Raw genomic sequence first — 18,220 nt, forward strand, 5'->3', positions numbered from 1 at the left:
GCTCAGGTTGTATGGAAGGAAAAGTGTGTATAAAAGAGTACAGTCCGTCCTTCGGTTTATACTGGGAGCTTTGCACTATTCAGGCAGTGTGAAGCACCTGTAAGAGGAGTCAGGAAATAAAACAGTTATTAAGACAGGATCAGGTCCCCTTGGCCCCATTTTACTGCCGTTGCAGGGGAGTCCTGCAACAAGTACTTTCTACTTGGCAAGCCACCTTTCACATTTGTAATATGTTCAAAGACCTCTAGTTCCAAAACCTTGATATTTTAATATGTGTGTGATCCTTGCTACATTTTTGGCTATGAATAGAAGTTACACAGATTTTGCAGGCATTTTTTAGAAAAGACAACTTTGTGCACACAAATACTGGATGTTTCACCCAAGGTTTAGGAAGGAACAACAAATGATGTTTGTGCCATTTGGCTTCCACTGAAATTAAAGGCTAATATAAACATATTGAGGCAGATATTTCCTTTTGGGATATATTGGGTCTCCTAAACCTTAAAAAAATATATCATATAGTTTATCCTACATAGCATGTTCAAAGTATAAATCGATGATTTTTTTTATTCCTCGTTACAAATATATTTAATACAAAAGAGAAATAATTTCCTTCACTGAGCTATGAACTTAAGAACCTTTAAAAGACAGAAAAGTGCTACCTAGGTACCTTAGGTACCTCCCTGAACCTTGGCTGCACTTACATCTTTATATTCTCAGTGATCTTTGTTCAGTGTTTACAGGCACTTGCTGTGTAAAGAAAATATATGTTCAAAGCCAGCGATGGATTAATCTGCTACAATTTATTGCTGGTTTGGTTTTGTCACATGAATTTTTAATGTCATTAAAGAATAAATATAAATTCCTACTGTATTTTATGAAACCTTATTAAAGTACATTGTTTCTGAATTTCTGAATTACTGTATATACAGTATGCTGGTTTTTTTTGGTTGTTGGTTTGGTTTGGTTCTGTTTGTTTTAGTTTGGTTTGGTTTGCTTGTTTGTTTGTTTACAATAGATCTGTGGCAGCTTTGTTCATCCAAGTAGAATTTACAGTTTCTTACTTGATCTCTCAGTTATGTGACTGAAGAGACCTTCCCTAGGGTTTGAGTTATCTTTCATGACATAATTCATCTGCGATGTTCAAATTATTCTGCAAAGGTCACATTCTTTTTCAAAACTGTTCCATAGACTGTTTTATTCTTGCTCTTGGAAATCCCTGTTACTGCAAAGTTCAGTTACTTCTTAAGCTTCAAGCTTGAATGAATTTTGCCTCAAAGTCCATGGGAGATGGAAAAAGGGAAGATTTTGGAAGTCACAGTTTGAATTATATGGAACTGAGCCTGTGTACTAGGCTCTGAGCATTCTTCTGAAGGAGGAATTCCTTCCCCTTGCTGCAAAAGATAGAAAATACTGGCAGACGGGTTAAATTTTCCACAACAAAAGAACCATTTTTAAATATAGCTGCAATTTCTTTACAATTTGGGGTATTACCAGCCTGCTGCCATAACGCAAAGTATGACCCTAGAATACAGCAGGAAAACTGATTCACCTATCAGAGGAAAGTGATACTATAACAACAAATTTGAACTTGCTACAGTTTGCCATTGTACAGAGACCCTTCTGAATCAAAGCAGTGGAAAGAGTGCTTTGAATAAGCCTGGCAAAACTAATGTGCGTGATTCAAGTCTCTCTCCACTCCAAGGTTCTTACATTCATAAAAGCAGACATACCTCATCTATTCAGTTATTCCCACAATAACAAAGAGAAGTAGTGTGAACTACTGTGCAGACTTAGTGCTGTGTGGAACTTAAGAATTCAACCAAAAGGAAGTGGAGCTGGCCGATATCTGATACGTGATTAGCAAGTAGATGCTAGGAATGCTTAAGACATAACTAATAGTGTTGCTTTGTAATAGGATTAAAATTTCATTGTGTAGTACTATTATTAATCTGTGTATGTGGAAATTCATAGGCCTGGATTTAGTGAGTAATGTAAGCCCAATCTCCTTCAGACAATTTATTTCATAATAAAAATAAAGTGCTGATGGTTTGAGGCCATGGGGCCAATATATAAATCAGCTATAAACCACTATAGTTCTACGATCATTCTGTCAATATATGGTCAGGAGCTAAATGCTTCACAAACATGCAGCAAATGTATTTTTTAAATCCCATGTGTATAACTCCTGTCTTCACTGGGAGAGAGGAGAGCAGAAGAGTAGCTGCAATATCTGTTGGCAGCTCTGCAGGGAAGCAGTTAAGGATCTAGCCAGCAATATAAAAATGAAATCTCCAGAGTTTTAATTCTCTCATGAGCCAATATTCTACCATATTGATGCACATACACACACAAGCATATAAATAGCTCAAGTGCTTCTGAACCTGTGACTCTTGCCAGTTTGACCACACTCTCTGGGTAGTCCAAGAATTCAGACAAAAACATCAATCAGAGGACCCAGCTGTACTGGAATATATTCAGCCACCACTCCCACTCTGAGACTAAAGTTTATTTTAGCTACTGTTTTCTACTCTGGGGTTTCGTTGTCATTAGTCAGTGGAAATTACTTGGTTATTCACAGAGTAGAAAATGATAGTATATGTAATTATAAGTATAATTATACATATATATATATTTATGCACACATACACAAACACAGATATGCATTCTGACAGATGAACAGTTTTCTGCTATTCACAGGGAGCAGAAGTTCATAGCTCTGCTAACGTAGGAAGTTGCATGCCTAATTCTGTTCATGCATAGTGACCCTATATTTAGAACGGAGCACATAAAAGGAGACAACAGTTGCTCCATATTGCTCTGCATAAGTTTCAATAATACAGTTGTCTAGTCTCTGCAATACTGAAGTCAGCTTGAGGCTGCCTATGGCAGCCTCGATAATAGTGTTGGTCAGTACTGACACCAATCCGTTAACTGCAGTAGACAATGTACAGTCTAACTACAGACAATTGCAGTTTACACCAGCAATAAGTCCAGCCCAGTCATTTTGTCTACTCCCATAACAAAGCTTTTTAAAGTACTTATTTAAAAACATGAATGTGATGCTTTTTGATAACATTAGCCTGATTTTCCAGTGATCCTTAGCAATGAATATTTAGTAACTAAATTTTCTATCAAAGAAAGGTTCACCACATATGTGGTTCAGCTGTGGCATTAATTATGCAGTACCCTAAAGTCCTTGATCAAAATCTGATGATTCTCTCTCATTGAGATTGTTTCTTCATAAATCAAGGGAAACATCACTCTCATGGCCTAGTACTTATGAGCGTAGACTCCTGTGTAAATAAAAAGCTGATGAGGTTAAAATAAAAATAGGTTAGTAAATACATATTTTCCCAAAGCCACAACAATGCTTCCTCTCCATTTCAATTCTTTGCAGATGAAGAGCTTTTTTCAGGAATGTATATTGATTTCATGGGGACGGATGCAGCCATTTTTCGGAGCCTGACCAGGCGGAATGCAGTGCGAACAGACCAACACAACTCCAAGTGGCTAAGTGGTAAGAGGCCTTTGTTTTACTAGGGCTTTTCATGTATGTCACAGAGATTTTGCTTTGTTTTACTTAAAAATAAAGAGTTTGTCTTTTAAAGAGCTCTTCTCTGAATTAAACTTATGAAGTTGGACCATGAAGAAATATGTGCAAGTACATACTATAGACAATGCACAACTCTAGATGACTCTCTGAAGGAACCGACCTCATGGGCCTGATGCTCTATTTTGCATTATGGATAAACAAAATCTTCAAGGAAAAGTGTATGAAAACCTTTAAACAGCAAGTTATCAGAAAATCTGTGATCTAGGGATTTGCCTTCTTCACTTCTAAATACATTAGACTCTGACTTAGATTAGAAAGTCCCCTGAGGTCTCCCTTCACTTTCCATTCACTTCACTGAGGTCTCCCTTCACTCTCCATTGTACTTTAACATAGGAAATTCCCCAGAACAAGTGTTCTGCAGGTACTAACGCCAATAGAAGTGTTTGACAAACAAAGCATTGCAATAACCTAGTACACAGCCATGCATGTCATAATATACATTTTAAAGCAGAATACTGGTAGTAGCACTAGTGTGCTTTGTATTCTTAAGCATATACATATTTCAGAAATCATATGCTTCCTATTACACATTTCTATTTTTTTTCTCACTAGCTCTCTTTTGCAGTGTTTCATGTACTCTTGACTATTTACCAGCCTCTGATATGAGCTCAAATGCCGTTAAAGTATTTGCATACCCTACTCTTCATCTCAGTGTTACAAGAGCTGTTTTCCTATTATTTATGTATTTTTAAAGTACCTTATTTATTCCTTTCCTAATTATTATTATTATTATTGTTATTTAGCTTGCTTTATTTTTTTTTACCTCATTGAGTCTTTCCTGAAGTACCTGTGATTCTTCCCTCTTTGGCCTCCCAGTCTTTGAATTGCTGTAGAAAGCTAACACTCCTGATTCTGTATTTGAATTGCTATTTAAAAATTCACTGTGGGATAAAATCTGAGGCAGCAGAACCTTAAGGCTGTCAGCTTGAAACAATTTACCTAGTGATATATGAAACATACAGACACAGGTTTAGAGCATATCCCGTAACCGACCACAGCAGTACTTCTATATACAATGTTTCCTTGAAACACTCATTAACTGTCAAATCATTAACTACTTCTACTGCTTATGCTGATACACCTTTTGGTTTCATCTTTTTGGTACACTTTCATTTCAGAGCCTATTTTTGTGGATGCTCATGTTATCCCAGATGGTACTGACCCCAATGATGCCAAAATCTACTTCTTCTTCAAAGAGAGACTGACAGACAACAGTGGCAGCACCAAGCAAATTCACTCAATGATTGCAAGAATATGCCCAGTAAGAACTATTTTAATCATCATGTTGTGGGACAAGCTGCTAGTGAGACGTGACAAGTTAAATGACTATGGTTCATTAACATGATTGAAAAACATCTGATTTATTAAAGTAACTCCTTGTTTTAGCTTCCACATTCATAAGTGATGTTATTAAACATGCAGCTAGGGTCTGAACTTGTTATGTGTATCTGGTCAAATATAGAATGATAGGCAAAAATAGAGATTCAGGAATTTGTGTATTCCTCTGACTGGCTCAGAATGGTTACCAATGTTGAATTTCTAAACATTCTATCCTTGGCAACAATCAGATACACCCATTGCATAGAAAAACTGAATTATATAACAGCAGTCTTTCATACACATGCACAAAATCTTCGAAACATGTTGGAAATACCAGAACCAAGCTTTCAAATGTGTTGATTTAATTTTCAGATATTGCTTTCACTTTTACAATGTCCATCCTTTCTGAGTTCTTTCATTGATATATGTGTGAGCCTAACTTTAACAATATGCATAAGAAAATTAAATTCAGGATGTACGGCTACTCATGTGCCGTAATTAATTTTCAACCACAGCACTCTTCGTTGTCTCTATTTCGTTTTTCATATCTGTAATCAACTGTGTATGGAAAATTATTGGAACAGTTATTAATATCTTTGGTGAAATTAATTTTTTTAATGAAAGAAAAATTATAAATGAACAGTTACTACTAGCCTTTTCATTCCTCTGTTTGGAAAGGTTCAGGAAGATAATTGTGTTTGTTTATTCCCTGTCTTTAATCTAGATCTTCTTTAAAATTTGATGCTTTGTGATGTTGTCCATAGGCATGAGGGTGTGGTCAAGGTTGAGTTAATGTAGCTCTGGCAGTTTGATGAGGCATGTGATCTGTTTTATAATCTCCATTTTCTATATTTTTGTGAAGGTGCCCAGAGGCCTTTTTGGGTATTTTGCAAGAAGACATTTCACACTATTATAACTGTATTTGTTATTGTTACTGTTACTGTTGTAATGAAGCCCAGATGATTTTTGAGAGGCCTCAGCCTGTTTAGACTTACACTGAAGTCAGTGGCAGAATCCCAAAGACAATGAAAACAAGTCTGAGCCAGTCATACTTGTATACTTGTATACCATCATATTCATATATCAACACATTTGAGACAGGCCACATGTGTTAGTAAAATAGTGCCAAAGGAAACCCAGCAAAAGATCTCTTATAGGTCACCCAAAAAGTCTGATTACCAGCTATAGGAATAAGAAACAAGGAAGAGAAACAAGCACAGCATTTCAAAATCACATTTGGATAGTTTCCACATTACCTTTTTATCACTTGTCTTGGGTGACATTGTATTATGCCATTTAGAAGATGCTGCTCTTGTCTAAGGTGTTCACCAGCAGAATGAGGCAGGAACTATCACCACTGCACTGCACAATCTGGTTTAGCAATTATCATTTCCACTGTGTTTTGGAGAGAGATGGAGACATCGTTGAGTGAGCTGTAACCAAGCTAGCTCTGGACCAAGTTAGCAGGACTTGCAACAGTGCAAATCTAGGTAGCATTATTTCTGATTTTAGAGCATCCACCTCATGGGTTAGCATAATTTGTTAGATCACATGGAGCTATACTGCTCTCAGAACTAGAAGAAACATCCCTCCATAAGACTATTGGATCTTTTAGAGGTAACGTGGATGTCTCTCCTCACTAAGTGTCTGCAAATGATACAGACATTTACAGTCTTTTCCAAGCATACATGACTTCTGCACAAAATTTACCGCCCAACCATCCTAAGCTTTCTAGCCCAGCACAGAAAATCTGCTCAGAAAATGCTCTCTTGTTTTTTGAGTGTTTAGATGGGGGTGAGGGTTAGTTTTAACTATAATTTATAATAGATATAAGAGTAAAAATGTCTAGATGATGGGATCAGTTTAACCTGAGGAAAATGAGGGAAGACACAACAAAATGTTAGATGTGTTGTATTTTGTTTTTCTAAAAATTATATTCCTTTCCAGAATGACACAGGTGGTCAGCGTAGTCTTGTGAACAAGTGGACAACTTTCTTGAAAGCAAGACTCGTGTGCTCTGTAATGGATGAAGATGGAACAGAAACATACTTTGACGAATTAGGTATAGCAAGAAAATTGCTAAAAGTTTTCCTCTAAATCCTGCACCTGGTGCATATTATTGAACACATTATAGAACTTCCTATGGCTTCTTAGTGAGGAGAGAGTTAGCAGTGTTCACCTGGAGAAGAAGAGGCTAACAGGAGATCTCATCAATATGTAAAAATACTTGGAGGGAAGATGCAATGAAAACATAGCCAGGCTCTTTTCCATGATGCCCAGTGTCAGAACAGGAGCAATGGGCACAAACTGGAGCACAAGAGGTTCTATCTAAACATAAGCAAGCACTTTACTCTGTGGGTGCCAGAGCACTGGCACAGGTTACCCAGAGAGGTTGTGGGATTTCCGTCCTTGGAGATCATCAGAAGCCATCCGTGCAGCCTGCTCTATGTGCTTGAGAAGGCCATTGGACCAGTTGGACTCCAGAGGGTCCAACCTACCTCAGCCTTTCTGTGATTCTATGATATTGTGATTCTGTGAAGTCACTGACATTGAAATGTAGCCATGCAGAAACCCACAGCAAAATTCCCCTGATAATTTTATGGTGGGAAATGAAAAATTTCTTGTTACAACTGTCTGGGTAATGATGATTATCTTTGAAATAAAGGTAATCAATCTTGATTGTGTAAAGGAATCCCATAAGAAATGAATTAATATTTGGAAACAAACATGTAAGTGAAGTTCATCATTATTTTGCTTCTAGTTGGGATTATGACAGAAATTTTAAAATGTGTATCTCTTTGAAACTATTCATATGTGTAGCATACTGCCTTTTCATAATTGCTTCTCTTTTTTGATCATTGGGCAGAGGCACCAGCAGTAACACTATGAATAAATGTAATTCTGGATCTTAGTTTTTCAGTTCAGCATGTAAAACACTGTAAATATTCAGTGAATAATCTATACAGTAGTTACAAGAGCTTTCCTTTCAATGAGGAATTAATAGATGCATATTTTGATACTTAGGTGCCTAACAACAATATTGGAAAGTTTCAAATTTGATGTTGTCTATAGCTGTGATCTACAAAGACATAGTTCTAAATTCAGGTGTTGTGAGATTTGCTGTCTGTATTAGTATAAAAATAATATAAATAGCTAATCTCTCTTCATCCCCAACCCCCACTCCTCCTTCCACACATGTTGCATATGATTTTTATCTTCTTTCCATGGTAATCTGTCTCCTTTGGCATTATTCCTCATTTTCATATTAAGAAACAGGGTACATAGTCTTTATTGCTTGATATCTTTACAAATGCTTGGTGTACTTTTCTGGTTCAAGGTTACAATGGAGCATTATATACCTAGGAGCAGATCCTAAATTTCTATAACTGTGCAAGGTGCTTTGAGGACTAGCTTTCAGAATTTCTCCGTGCTTAACATCTAACCACTAATCTTTCAGAGATATAATTTATTAGCTTAATCCTCTTCAACAAAGCAGCAGGAGAACTGTTTATGTTTTTTGCATGACAAAATGCAGGATCATACAGAATACAAGATAACATCCTCAGTGTGAGTTTCCAGCACAATCCTGTGGCAGAGAGGAAGAATACAACCACAGCTGGAAATTCAGAAAACTCTGGGAGCAATGAAGTGCATTCTTCTGTTTTCATGTATAATGCAGAAGAGTATAACATTGCCAGTCCTGCATGGTGAAGTCTTCCTTTTGATGTATTTGAAAGAATGTTTAAAAATTTGAGACGGTAATGAAGGAGACAAGCTAAATGGCAAACTAAAGAATGTATTTTCTTTTTAAAAGCTCATTTTTTGTGCGATGTAACATAAGTTTAAGAAGTGACTTGATTATAGTCAGTTAGTTAAGAGCATTTATAAGGAGAAACTGTCAGAGACTAAAGCATTTTTCATTTAAATGTAAGAAAAGTGATCAGATCAGACGTAAAGTTGAGCAAATTCAATTCAGCAAGTAGGTACTGTTTCCATAGTGCAGTTAATAAATCCCTACACAATGAAGGCTTGCATCTCTCATTGTCTTTACTGCAGAACTGTATGTCATTCCTATCATGTTGAAAATGAGCTAATGGGAGGGCATCTAGGGTGTGTACAGCATGTAAAAAAAAAAAAAAAAGCCTCCTCATTATCCTGCTTTGGCTTATATCTAAGTGAACTCTTTGTCTTTGACCTACTGCCACTTAAATATTTGACTACTACTAAACAACCTGCTGAAATGAGATCCAGCTGAGAGAAATGTGAGACATGGATGGTGAAATGGATATTTGAAAATCTTTGCCTTCTGTCTTCATAAGGCTAGATGGTGTGGAGTTAATTTCTCATTCTGTTTCTGAATGTTCAAATGCAATTTTATTTATTTATTTATTTATTTTACAGAGGATGTGTTTCTTCTGGAGACAGATAACCCCAGAACAACGCTTGTGTATGGAATTTTTACAACATCAAGGTAATGGGGAAATTGAAAAAATTACTTTTCTGAAATACCCAACTTTCTGTAGGAAGACCAGAAGTGATGTTTTGTGGTCAAAGCTGTCCTGTGCAATGATGCATGTGTCCTGTGACCTGCATTTGTATGCAGAAGTAACAGTCTCGGTTAATAGCATTACTATTGGTATCTTTGGTATCCTTATTAGGATACCAATAATAGACATCGTGTGCTGCTTGAACCAAGCTGCTCCCAAACATACTGGCAGTCGGCACAGGGAAAACTTTTCTGTGGAGAGCCACTTGTTGCTGATCAGCAGCAGAAATCTAAAGGACTTCAAAGCAGTGGCTTGTGTGGTGTTAGGACTGCTTAACACCTCCTGTAGGACAGCCAGCACCCTGAAGGATCAAACCTGGAATTCTTACAGGAATGCATTTCCAGTCTCTCAGCTGGTGGATGATTGCACAGATGGCAAATAACCAGTGTTGATTTCAATGAGCTGTGAGAAGGCAAGCCTATATGATGTTTGTTGACATCCTCACAGTCTCAAGCTACCATTATTAGTCAGTAGTGTTCACGTACTGCCTGGTTTCGAAAGCACTCAGTGAACTCCCAAAGCACTTGAAGTACCAGTTATGGCTTACTATGCTGAAACCCCCAACAGAGACAGACCTACAGATGTACCTACAGATGTACCTAATATTGCCATTTCTACTTTGTTTTCCCCTTTTCTCTCTTTCAACAAATACAGGTAGCATACAGAGTAGAAATAGTTACTGCCTATTAATTTCTGATATGCTATCCTGTAATTTTAGCTGTTATTATGTAAGTTCAAAAAGGGGTGAGGGGGAGTGAGGGGAGAAATGTCTGTTTAATCTTTTTCATTTTATTTCATTTGCTTGATTGAATCAGCATTATTTTTAAGTTATTCCCATTAATTCTCTAAAGGCAATTTCCAATAAAATAACCCTTGCATTAAAAAAAAAAATGTTTTTTATTTTATTTTATTTTATTTTTTTTTATTTTATTTTATTTTATTTTATTTTATTTCTCATGTGGATCCAAAGATCTGCATTTTCAAATGTGTGAACTGGCCAGGAAAATATGATTTTATAATGCTAAGTTGGGAAAACAGAATTCCATAACTTGTAAACATCTGGTACAATCTACATTTTATGATTCTTACTGCACAAAAAGAAAAAATGCTGAGGTTATGTTTAGCAGTAAAACCACACTTATGATTAGGCTGTGGATGCAACATGCCTGAATTGGAAACACTTATACCTAATTCTTCTGGTATTCCTGCAGTGGAACTGAGGTTTGGAGTTGCAAGGCCATATAGGGTGACAACAAAAAGAAAAGTTCACTTATTCCCGGCTCTTAAGTTGTTTTTACTCTACTGAGGCTTTTGCACTTGTGCATTTCTGTTTTTATGAACCAGTAGTTTATGGTTTCTTTCTTTTCGTTTGCTTGAATGTGTTACGTAGTTAAAAACAGTGATGATAATGATTTTTATACCTTGGACTTTCCTTTATCTTCACCTTTGTACACCTCCAACTTGTAACAGTGGCAAGAGAGAAACATCCCACCAAATAATAACTATTAGTACTTTTATCTAAACCATACTGAGGGAAACCAAGCAATATTGAGGCAAATTATTTTGGTGACATAACCTGCTGTAAATCTACCATAAAACATCTGGACAGATTAAGTACATTTTTTTTTTACAAACCTATTAATTCCTACTAAAATTTCCACAAATATCATAATCTATCTAAAAGGTTCCTCTTGCTAATACATATGTACCTGAGGGAAATGTGGATTGCTGGGTAATCTACAGCACTTTGTTTGTTTAGACACTATGTCTCATAACTGCAGATTTGAACTTTTTTTTTTTTTTTCAGTTTTCTTCTACAGTGATGTTTTGTCTTGGTCAATTAAAAGCAGAGAGTTACTTGGATTATCTTCATCCTATAATTGACATTGGATGTATTTTAGACTGTCTGGAGTTTCAAGTTTGTTAGGATAAATATCCAAAACCTTAAAAAATAAAATAAAATAAAATAATGGCAGTCAGACGTAGCATCACACTGCGAGTTATTCCTCTAGTGCCTTCCAATGTCACTGGCCATTCAGGGCTTGCACTGTTAGAGGAGATATGTGAGACCCAGATGGACCCAGAGTAGTAGAAAAAAACAGGAGAGACCTCTGTTTCTCTTCAAACTTGTGTCTTCAGACACATCAAACTTTGAGTCTTTTGAAGGAGTTCTCTAAAACTCGTTTTATGGGACATTTTAAGGCCTCTATAGGAGAAATTCTCTTACAGCTACAATCTACCCTCATTTTGCTTAGAAAAGTTGGCAACTTATTGTAGTATTTTAACCAATAGTAAATTAAAAAAAAAAAAATCAAAACATGCTGGATGTTTTGATTAACATTTTAGCCGTAGATTTTAAGAGACTCATGGAAGTTTTGTAGTTTATATGTTGGTAGGGAGTTCTGGAAACCTGTGCTGAGCTTGGCAGCACAAAATTTATAAAACTTTTGTTTCACTTAAGTCAGCATTATTTTTGCCACCAATTTCACTGGGACTAGGTTATATATATATTTTTTTTATACTCAACATTTGGAAATTTTCCTATACCACTGCTGGGTTTGTACCTCCTTACCTCTTTTTTTCAGTTCACTGTTCAACAAGTTTCTCCGGCTTAACATGTAATGGTGTATTTTGGGAAACTAGATTAGTTGATTTAAAATATCAGTAAATACACACTATATAAGTATTAAACTATAGTAAATTGTAGAGGTATCTTTCATCACTGGGACATGCAAAAACATGGAAAATCTATAGAAAAGATGGTAGCTTAAGATATTAACTTTTTCCTTCTGTCTTCTAGCTCAATATTTAAAGGCTCAGCTGTGTGTGTGTATCATTTATCTGACATCCAGACTGTGTTCAACGGGCCATTTGCACACAAGGAGGGACCAAACCACCAGCTGATTCCATATCAGGGCAGAATACCATACCCGCGGCCTGGCACTGTAAGTACAAGATATGTTTATGCAAGCTTGCCAATTACTTGTCTTTGTTTAATACATAAATAGATCTTATTTATTCCAGGAGAATGGACTGTATCTGACTATGGCATTTAGTTACAGTTCAGAACAATTTTATTTGCTTCTCAGCTTACCATTTGAATCAGGTAGTATCTGGAAATCTTCTAGAAGGAATTAAGTCATGCAAAATATTTATCTTTCTCGTTCTTTCTGCTCAAAAGGTGATAAGATATTTCATTAGATGGCACTTAATTTTTTTACATGTACATTTTCATTTTGTGCATAGGCTTTAGCAAAAGATACCCTGTCAGGTACTGAGTCTTAGGAAAAAGACACAGAAATGAGTTTTCATGCCAGTCAGTTCACAGTAGTCTTCCTCTGCAAGAACACTTCTTCTATGCCTTGAAAAGGTTTCGATACCTTCTTTCATCATGAGTGGTAATAATCCAGTAAATACCAACATGAGTGGTAATAATTCAATAATCCAATTAGTGGATTAGTGGTAATAATCCAATAAATATAATATATTCATATAAAATAATTGTTATACACCAAATGGTGTATAAAAAATCCTGTTCATGCAGCTTTGCCTTTATTTACTTATCTCTCTGTTTTTTAATTTAGATTTAGCAGAGCTATGAAATTTTCAGATTTAATGAAGAATATATAAAGTTTCTCCAGGATCTTCCCTAAATCCGTATTTGTTAAAAGAAATATGGTAGTGTGGACTTCCATTGATTCTCATGAAGAATTTTTAATAAAGTATCAGAATTTAATAAGTATGCGCAGAATCATAAATCTATTCTCAAAGTTGTAGTTATTTTTTTAGATTAATTTTTTTTTTTTTGCTCTTCCATTTGTCACAAGAAATTAAGTTTTGTTTTAATTTTGCAAGTAGCTACAAGAATATTTAACCATGTTGCCATCTCATTAATTTTCTTCTTTGTGCTTCATATCTTGTTCTTTCTATTTGTTTCTCTCTCATACACTAGTGCTCAGATATATGATATATGGAATAACTTTGTCTCTTTCAACAATTCTTCATATTTTACTGCAGTTTTTAGTGGTTGTAAGATTTAGAATTTCATGTCCACAGATCGCTAAAATTAGCTAATTGGTATGTGATGTTCCACTAACTTCTAATGCTAACAGTAGTATTTCTTTGCAATTAATTCATACAGCTCTAATCTCATGAGTTCACTGAGGCTTTAAGCTTAAACTTTAAAAAACACAAAATTAATGTCCATTTAAATGGGAAGTTACATGCTTTTGCAAATAGTCACATTTTAGAATTTATTGCTGCTTCAAAATATTGTATTTGTATGTATTTCCTCAACTCCTCAACCACTGCCATGGTTCACCTCATGGAGAATTAGGAGGTGTTCCAGATGGGCCTGAAGGAATTGAGCAGCACAATGGAGAGGGAAAAAAAAAAAATATTTAGATTTAACTTTCTGCAGATATCTTCCTTTTTCAGACATGCTGGTGAGCTTTTAATTTAAAGATAAATTCTTAGACCATAGCTCACACTGAAAATAAAGATGAAAGAGCTTTTAAGGTGATCACTGCTCTTCTTTAGATATCTGAATTTTCTGTGTTTCCTCACAATTACATAGCACAGTATCCTAGAGCTGTATTTTCTAAAATGGGACTTTTCTGTTTTTGTTTTCTGTACTGCCAAAACACTCCATTTTTAAATTGATTTTATTTTTTTACATGTATACTACAAACTCTTTTTTTAAATTATATCAAAACATCTGTAAAAATCAAGTTTTTGTTTTCGTTTTTGTTTTCTGTTCAGAAATTGTATTCAAGGGATTAGCTTTGAATATCCAAGCTTGCAGATTAAGGGGCTTGAACATCTTTCCTCTGGAACATAAATTATATGATACTTGTAGGATGCTGAACTAGACATGGATGATTTATATATATATATAACTCAGAAAATCCTACTTTATAGTTGCTTAAAGAGATATTAATACTAAAACTTTGGACAGAAGTGAACATTTTTTGTGTTTCAGTACATTGAATAAACAATGAAAAGTCTTCAATATAGCTTCAGTAGGATTAAATAAAGAAATACATTCATTTGGTCATAATCAATTCTGCAGAGTTTGGCTGCTGTTCACCAAATACCAATGGTTTCTTATTTCTCCGCAAGCAAAACCTACTTATGGAAAAAAGAAACTACATAATTGGCAGCTTCCTACTAAATTCAGTCATGTTTGAGGACAGTTTCCATTTTTCAGTTTACAGAAATAGTTTTTTTACCTACAGAATGTTGAAGAATATACTGTAAATTAAAGAATTATGTTTCTCTCTGTAACCTAACTGCACAGTGATCAACTGTGAACATAATTATTGTGTAGCTGAGTCCTTTGATTTGTGAAGAATACAGATTCAATCCCTCAAGGAAAAGGAGAGTTTATAGTGTTCTTCAGCACCTTTTGCTTGGTATAGGTTTATATAAGGAATAGCAAAAGAATGAATTGATTAAAGATGTTTTTTAATGACTTGCTCATAACAACTATTTAATCTAAGTTTTTAGGGTCATACTGGGGTGAACTGTAGTGTAGATATTTTTTCAGGAAGTCAAAGACAAGAGTCTTACGATCTCCAATTTAAGAACTGAAGAAGGATGGAAAGTATCAGAGAAAGTCTTCTTTTCACTGAGCTGTATGGGACAAGAAAGTTTAATTCGAACTGCAGGTGAAATAGAAATCCTTTGGAGATGAACTGGGGTCTGGTAGATCACTGAGAAGAATAATTGTGCTAATGGCCCTCAGATTTGTGAAGACAGTTCTGTTTTCACCATTTGCTGCTAATCATAGCAGATAGCACAATACATTTCCTGGAAGACTGTGGATGGAAGTACCACAGAAAGAAGGAGAAGGGCAAAGAAGATTAATAAGAATAAGCTGTATTAGAGGGGTAGCATGTGGTGTCATTTGGAATGAGAACCAAATGAGTATCCCAAGGTTAAATAAGGGCTCAGAAGGATAAATTGGATAAAACTCCAGAAGGGAAAAGAGACCCATATTTGAGCTGAGTTCCAGTTCTTCCTGCTGAAGGTAAAAGATTGCAGAGTGGTTTCTTTTTAACAAATCCTACCAGAGAAAATTCCACTGTACATAAATATTTAAAATAATAAAAAATAATAAATAAGTAAATAAAAATAATAAATATATAAATAAAATAGAAATGTTGATAAAATAAAATATTTAAAATTAAAAATTAAATCCTAATTGAGACAGCAGCTCATTCTAAAACTTGGGATCAAGCTTCAGTCCCTTTTGTACTTGGTTCCTGGTATTACCCAATGAATAGTTACTTAGGTGAACAAAATGGAGCAATTTTTGGCACTGAGGGTAGAACTGACACTCCTCTCTGGTGGTTAGAGGGATCCCCTGCAATGTGAAGACCCAGATTTTAATGCTTGCTTGCATCAGGTAGGCTGGACACATGAGTCATATACCTCTGGTGAGTTTCCTGGTCTCTCAAAGTATGATTCATCTTATACAATTTTAGCCATATAAAAACAGGGCATCTAGTCTGAATTACTGACTACAGAGGAAAGCTAGATGGCTAACTAAGAATAAATGCCTGACTTTGAGACAGCAGAAGTTAGGTGAGGTGAATCTCTCCCTAAACTACTAATTATTTTAATGTTTGTGGTTTTGACCAGAAGTTCCATACTAGACCTAAGAATTGTCCTCATCAAAATAAACAAGTTTCCATAAAATACTTTGTATTGAACAAATCAACATTTTACAACTGGAAAATATTATATTGAAACATTTCTGAATAGCTCCAGTGCTCCAAGGAATGGTTTACAGCTTAAAAATCTGTAAGCGGGAAAATGAAAGCTCAGGAACAGCAGTGAAAAGTGAGGTAACAGTGGCTGAAGAAAGTTGTGTCAGGAGTACATCCAGCACATAGTACTAGTTACTGACACAGCCCCTCACTTCTTCCCACGCTATCTTATTTTAGCTTCAGTCTCAGTAAACGCTTGAGATTTCTAAGACTTCTTTTATTTCCTCACAAAGTCCAGAATGCCTCAGGGCTGATTATTTGAGTGGTTATTCATTGCATTTAAAGGAGCATCTGGAACACCAGTGGACCTCTGTTATTTCTTGGGTATAGAGGAAAGGATAGACAAGATCCTGTGAATGATCAGCTTTCTCAGGTATCAGATATCCTGCTTCAAACCCATGGTATCGCCTTTTCAAATGAAGATGAGTCACAGGCCCTTTCACAATCACATAACCAAAATGTCTAGAGGGTACTGATCAAATTACAGTGAGGTATCAAAATTTACCTTTTACCTTTGTACTACTAATTCTATAAACAAACAAACAAAAACTAGATGCATATTCCCATACAAATCGCTTGGATTTTTTTTCAGCAGGGTGGTCACAGCATAAGGAATGTGAAAATAATTGGTCCAGAAATATGGATCTTTGCCATCAACCTGGATTTTAATACTGCAAACTTATGTTTATGTTTGCCTTATCTGAATTGATGGGAGTTCAAATCTTTGAAGTATTTAATTCCTGTTGCTGGAACATAATTACTTTCAGTCAGAGTCTGAAGTACTCTTTCAGGAACTTTGTAAACTATTTGTCAATATTTGTAAATGACTTAGAGAGAAAATCTCTCTGAAAGTTGGTAACCATTTTTAAGCATTATTGTGCATGTTTCTTGCAGTGTCCAGGAGGAGCCTTCACACCCAATATGCGGACAACCAAAGAGTTTCCAGATGATGTTGTGACCTTCATCAGGAATCACCCTTTGATGTTTAATCCCATTTACCCAATACACAAGAGGCCATTAATCATCCGGATAGGAACAGACTACAAGTATACAAAGATTGCTGTGGACCGAGTGAATGCAGCAGATGGAAGATACCATGTCTTGTTTCTTGGCACAGGTAAGACAAAATTAACAATTTCCTCAATTGCATTCTAATTTGCAGTCTACTCCAATCTGTACAACTGATAGCTTCCAGAAATGTTTGCTTAAATGTATTTACAAATTACTAAAATGTCTACAGAAATCCACATTTTTTTTGTTTACTTTCTTCTCATTTTTCTCTTTTCTATGGATCTTAATTATGTGCAAGAGATAGAATGTATCAACATTAATTTTATTGGAGATACAAATCAACATTATTGTATTTTGTGTTTGATCTAAATTATAATACTTGTCTTGAATATGTTTTGTCATCAATGTGATTCCATATTACAATGTGATGCTCTCTAACATGTAAAAATACCAAAATCTGGCCTTGAATTGTTTTGTATACTGCCATCACTTAATACATCACTTAATATATGCTGTGTAACCTACTTCTGAAGGAAAAGACAATGTGAACAGGATGTTACAAATGCAAAAATAACAGCTTTCAAAACAAAACAAAACAAAAAGTAAAAAAAAAAAATTAGTTACATTAAATTTGAATCTGATGCTATGTTGCTGAACTCTACTGGGAGCAGGTCGAGTGATTCTTGTACTGATCAAATTTGATTTTAAAAAAAATATTCAGATCTGAATCACGTTCCCCTGATTGAAGTGGACAAGCAGAGTGGCAGTCTGTCTAGACCCTAGGATTCATTCACATGTGAAACTCCCACTGGCTTACTGGTTTAACAGGGCATTATAGGCTGATATGCACAAAGGCTCTTTTTTACTACAGATGGTTTCAAGTAGAACAAAGAAGTAAAAGAACTCCAGGAGAACAAATATATCTCTGAGCATCAGAAAATAATTACGGAGGT

General features: G+C 35.4%; 1 protein-coding gene across 3 annotated transcripts in view; it reads left to right on the forward strand.

Annotated features, from left to right (window-relative positions):
* SEMA3C (semaphorin 3C) overlaps positions 1 to 18,220 on the forward strand; it is a 152,098-nt gene that overhangs the window by 109,517 nt on the left and 24,361 nt on the right. For all 3 annotated transcript variants that reach the window (XM_038181280.2, XM_005016705.6, XM_021270344.4), the window contains exons 7-12: positions 3,401 to 3,520; positions 4,735 to 4,877; positions 6,884 to 6,998; positions 9,338 to 9,407; positions 12,284 to 12,428; positions 17,151 to 17,373. In XM_038181280.2, the coding sequence (XP_038037208.1) occupies positions 3,401 to 3,520; positions 4,735 to 4,877; positions 6,884 to 6,998; positions 9,338 to 9,407; positions 12,284 to 12,428; positions 17,151 to 17,373 (816 nt within the window). The remainder of the gene's footprint in view (positions 1 to 3,400; positions 3,521 to 4,734; positions 4,878 to 6,883; positions 6,999 to 9,337; positions 9,408 to 12,283; positions 12,429 to 17,150; positions 17,374 to 18,220) is intronic.

Source organism: Anas platyrhynchos, chromosome 1 (assembly GCF_047663525.1).
Source record: "Anas platyrhynchos isolate ZD024472 breed Pekin duck chromosome 1, IASCAAS_PekinDuck_T2T, whole genome shotgun sequence".
NCBI lineage: Eukaryota > Metazoa > Chordata > Aves > Anseriformes > Anatidae > Anas > Anas platyrhynchos.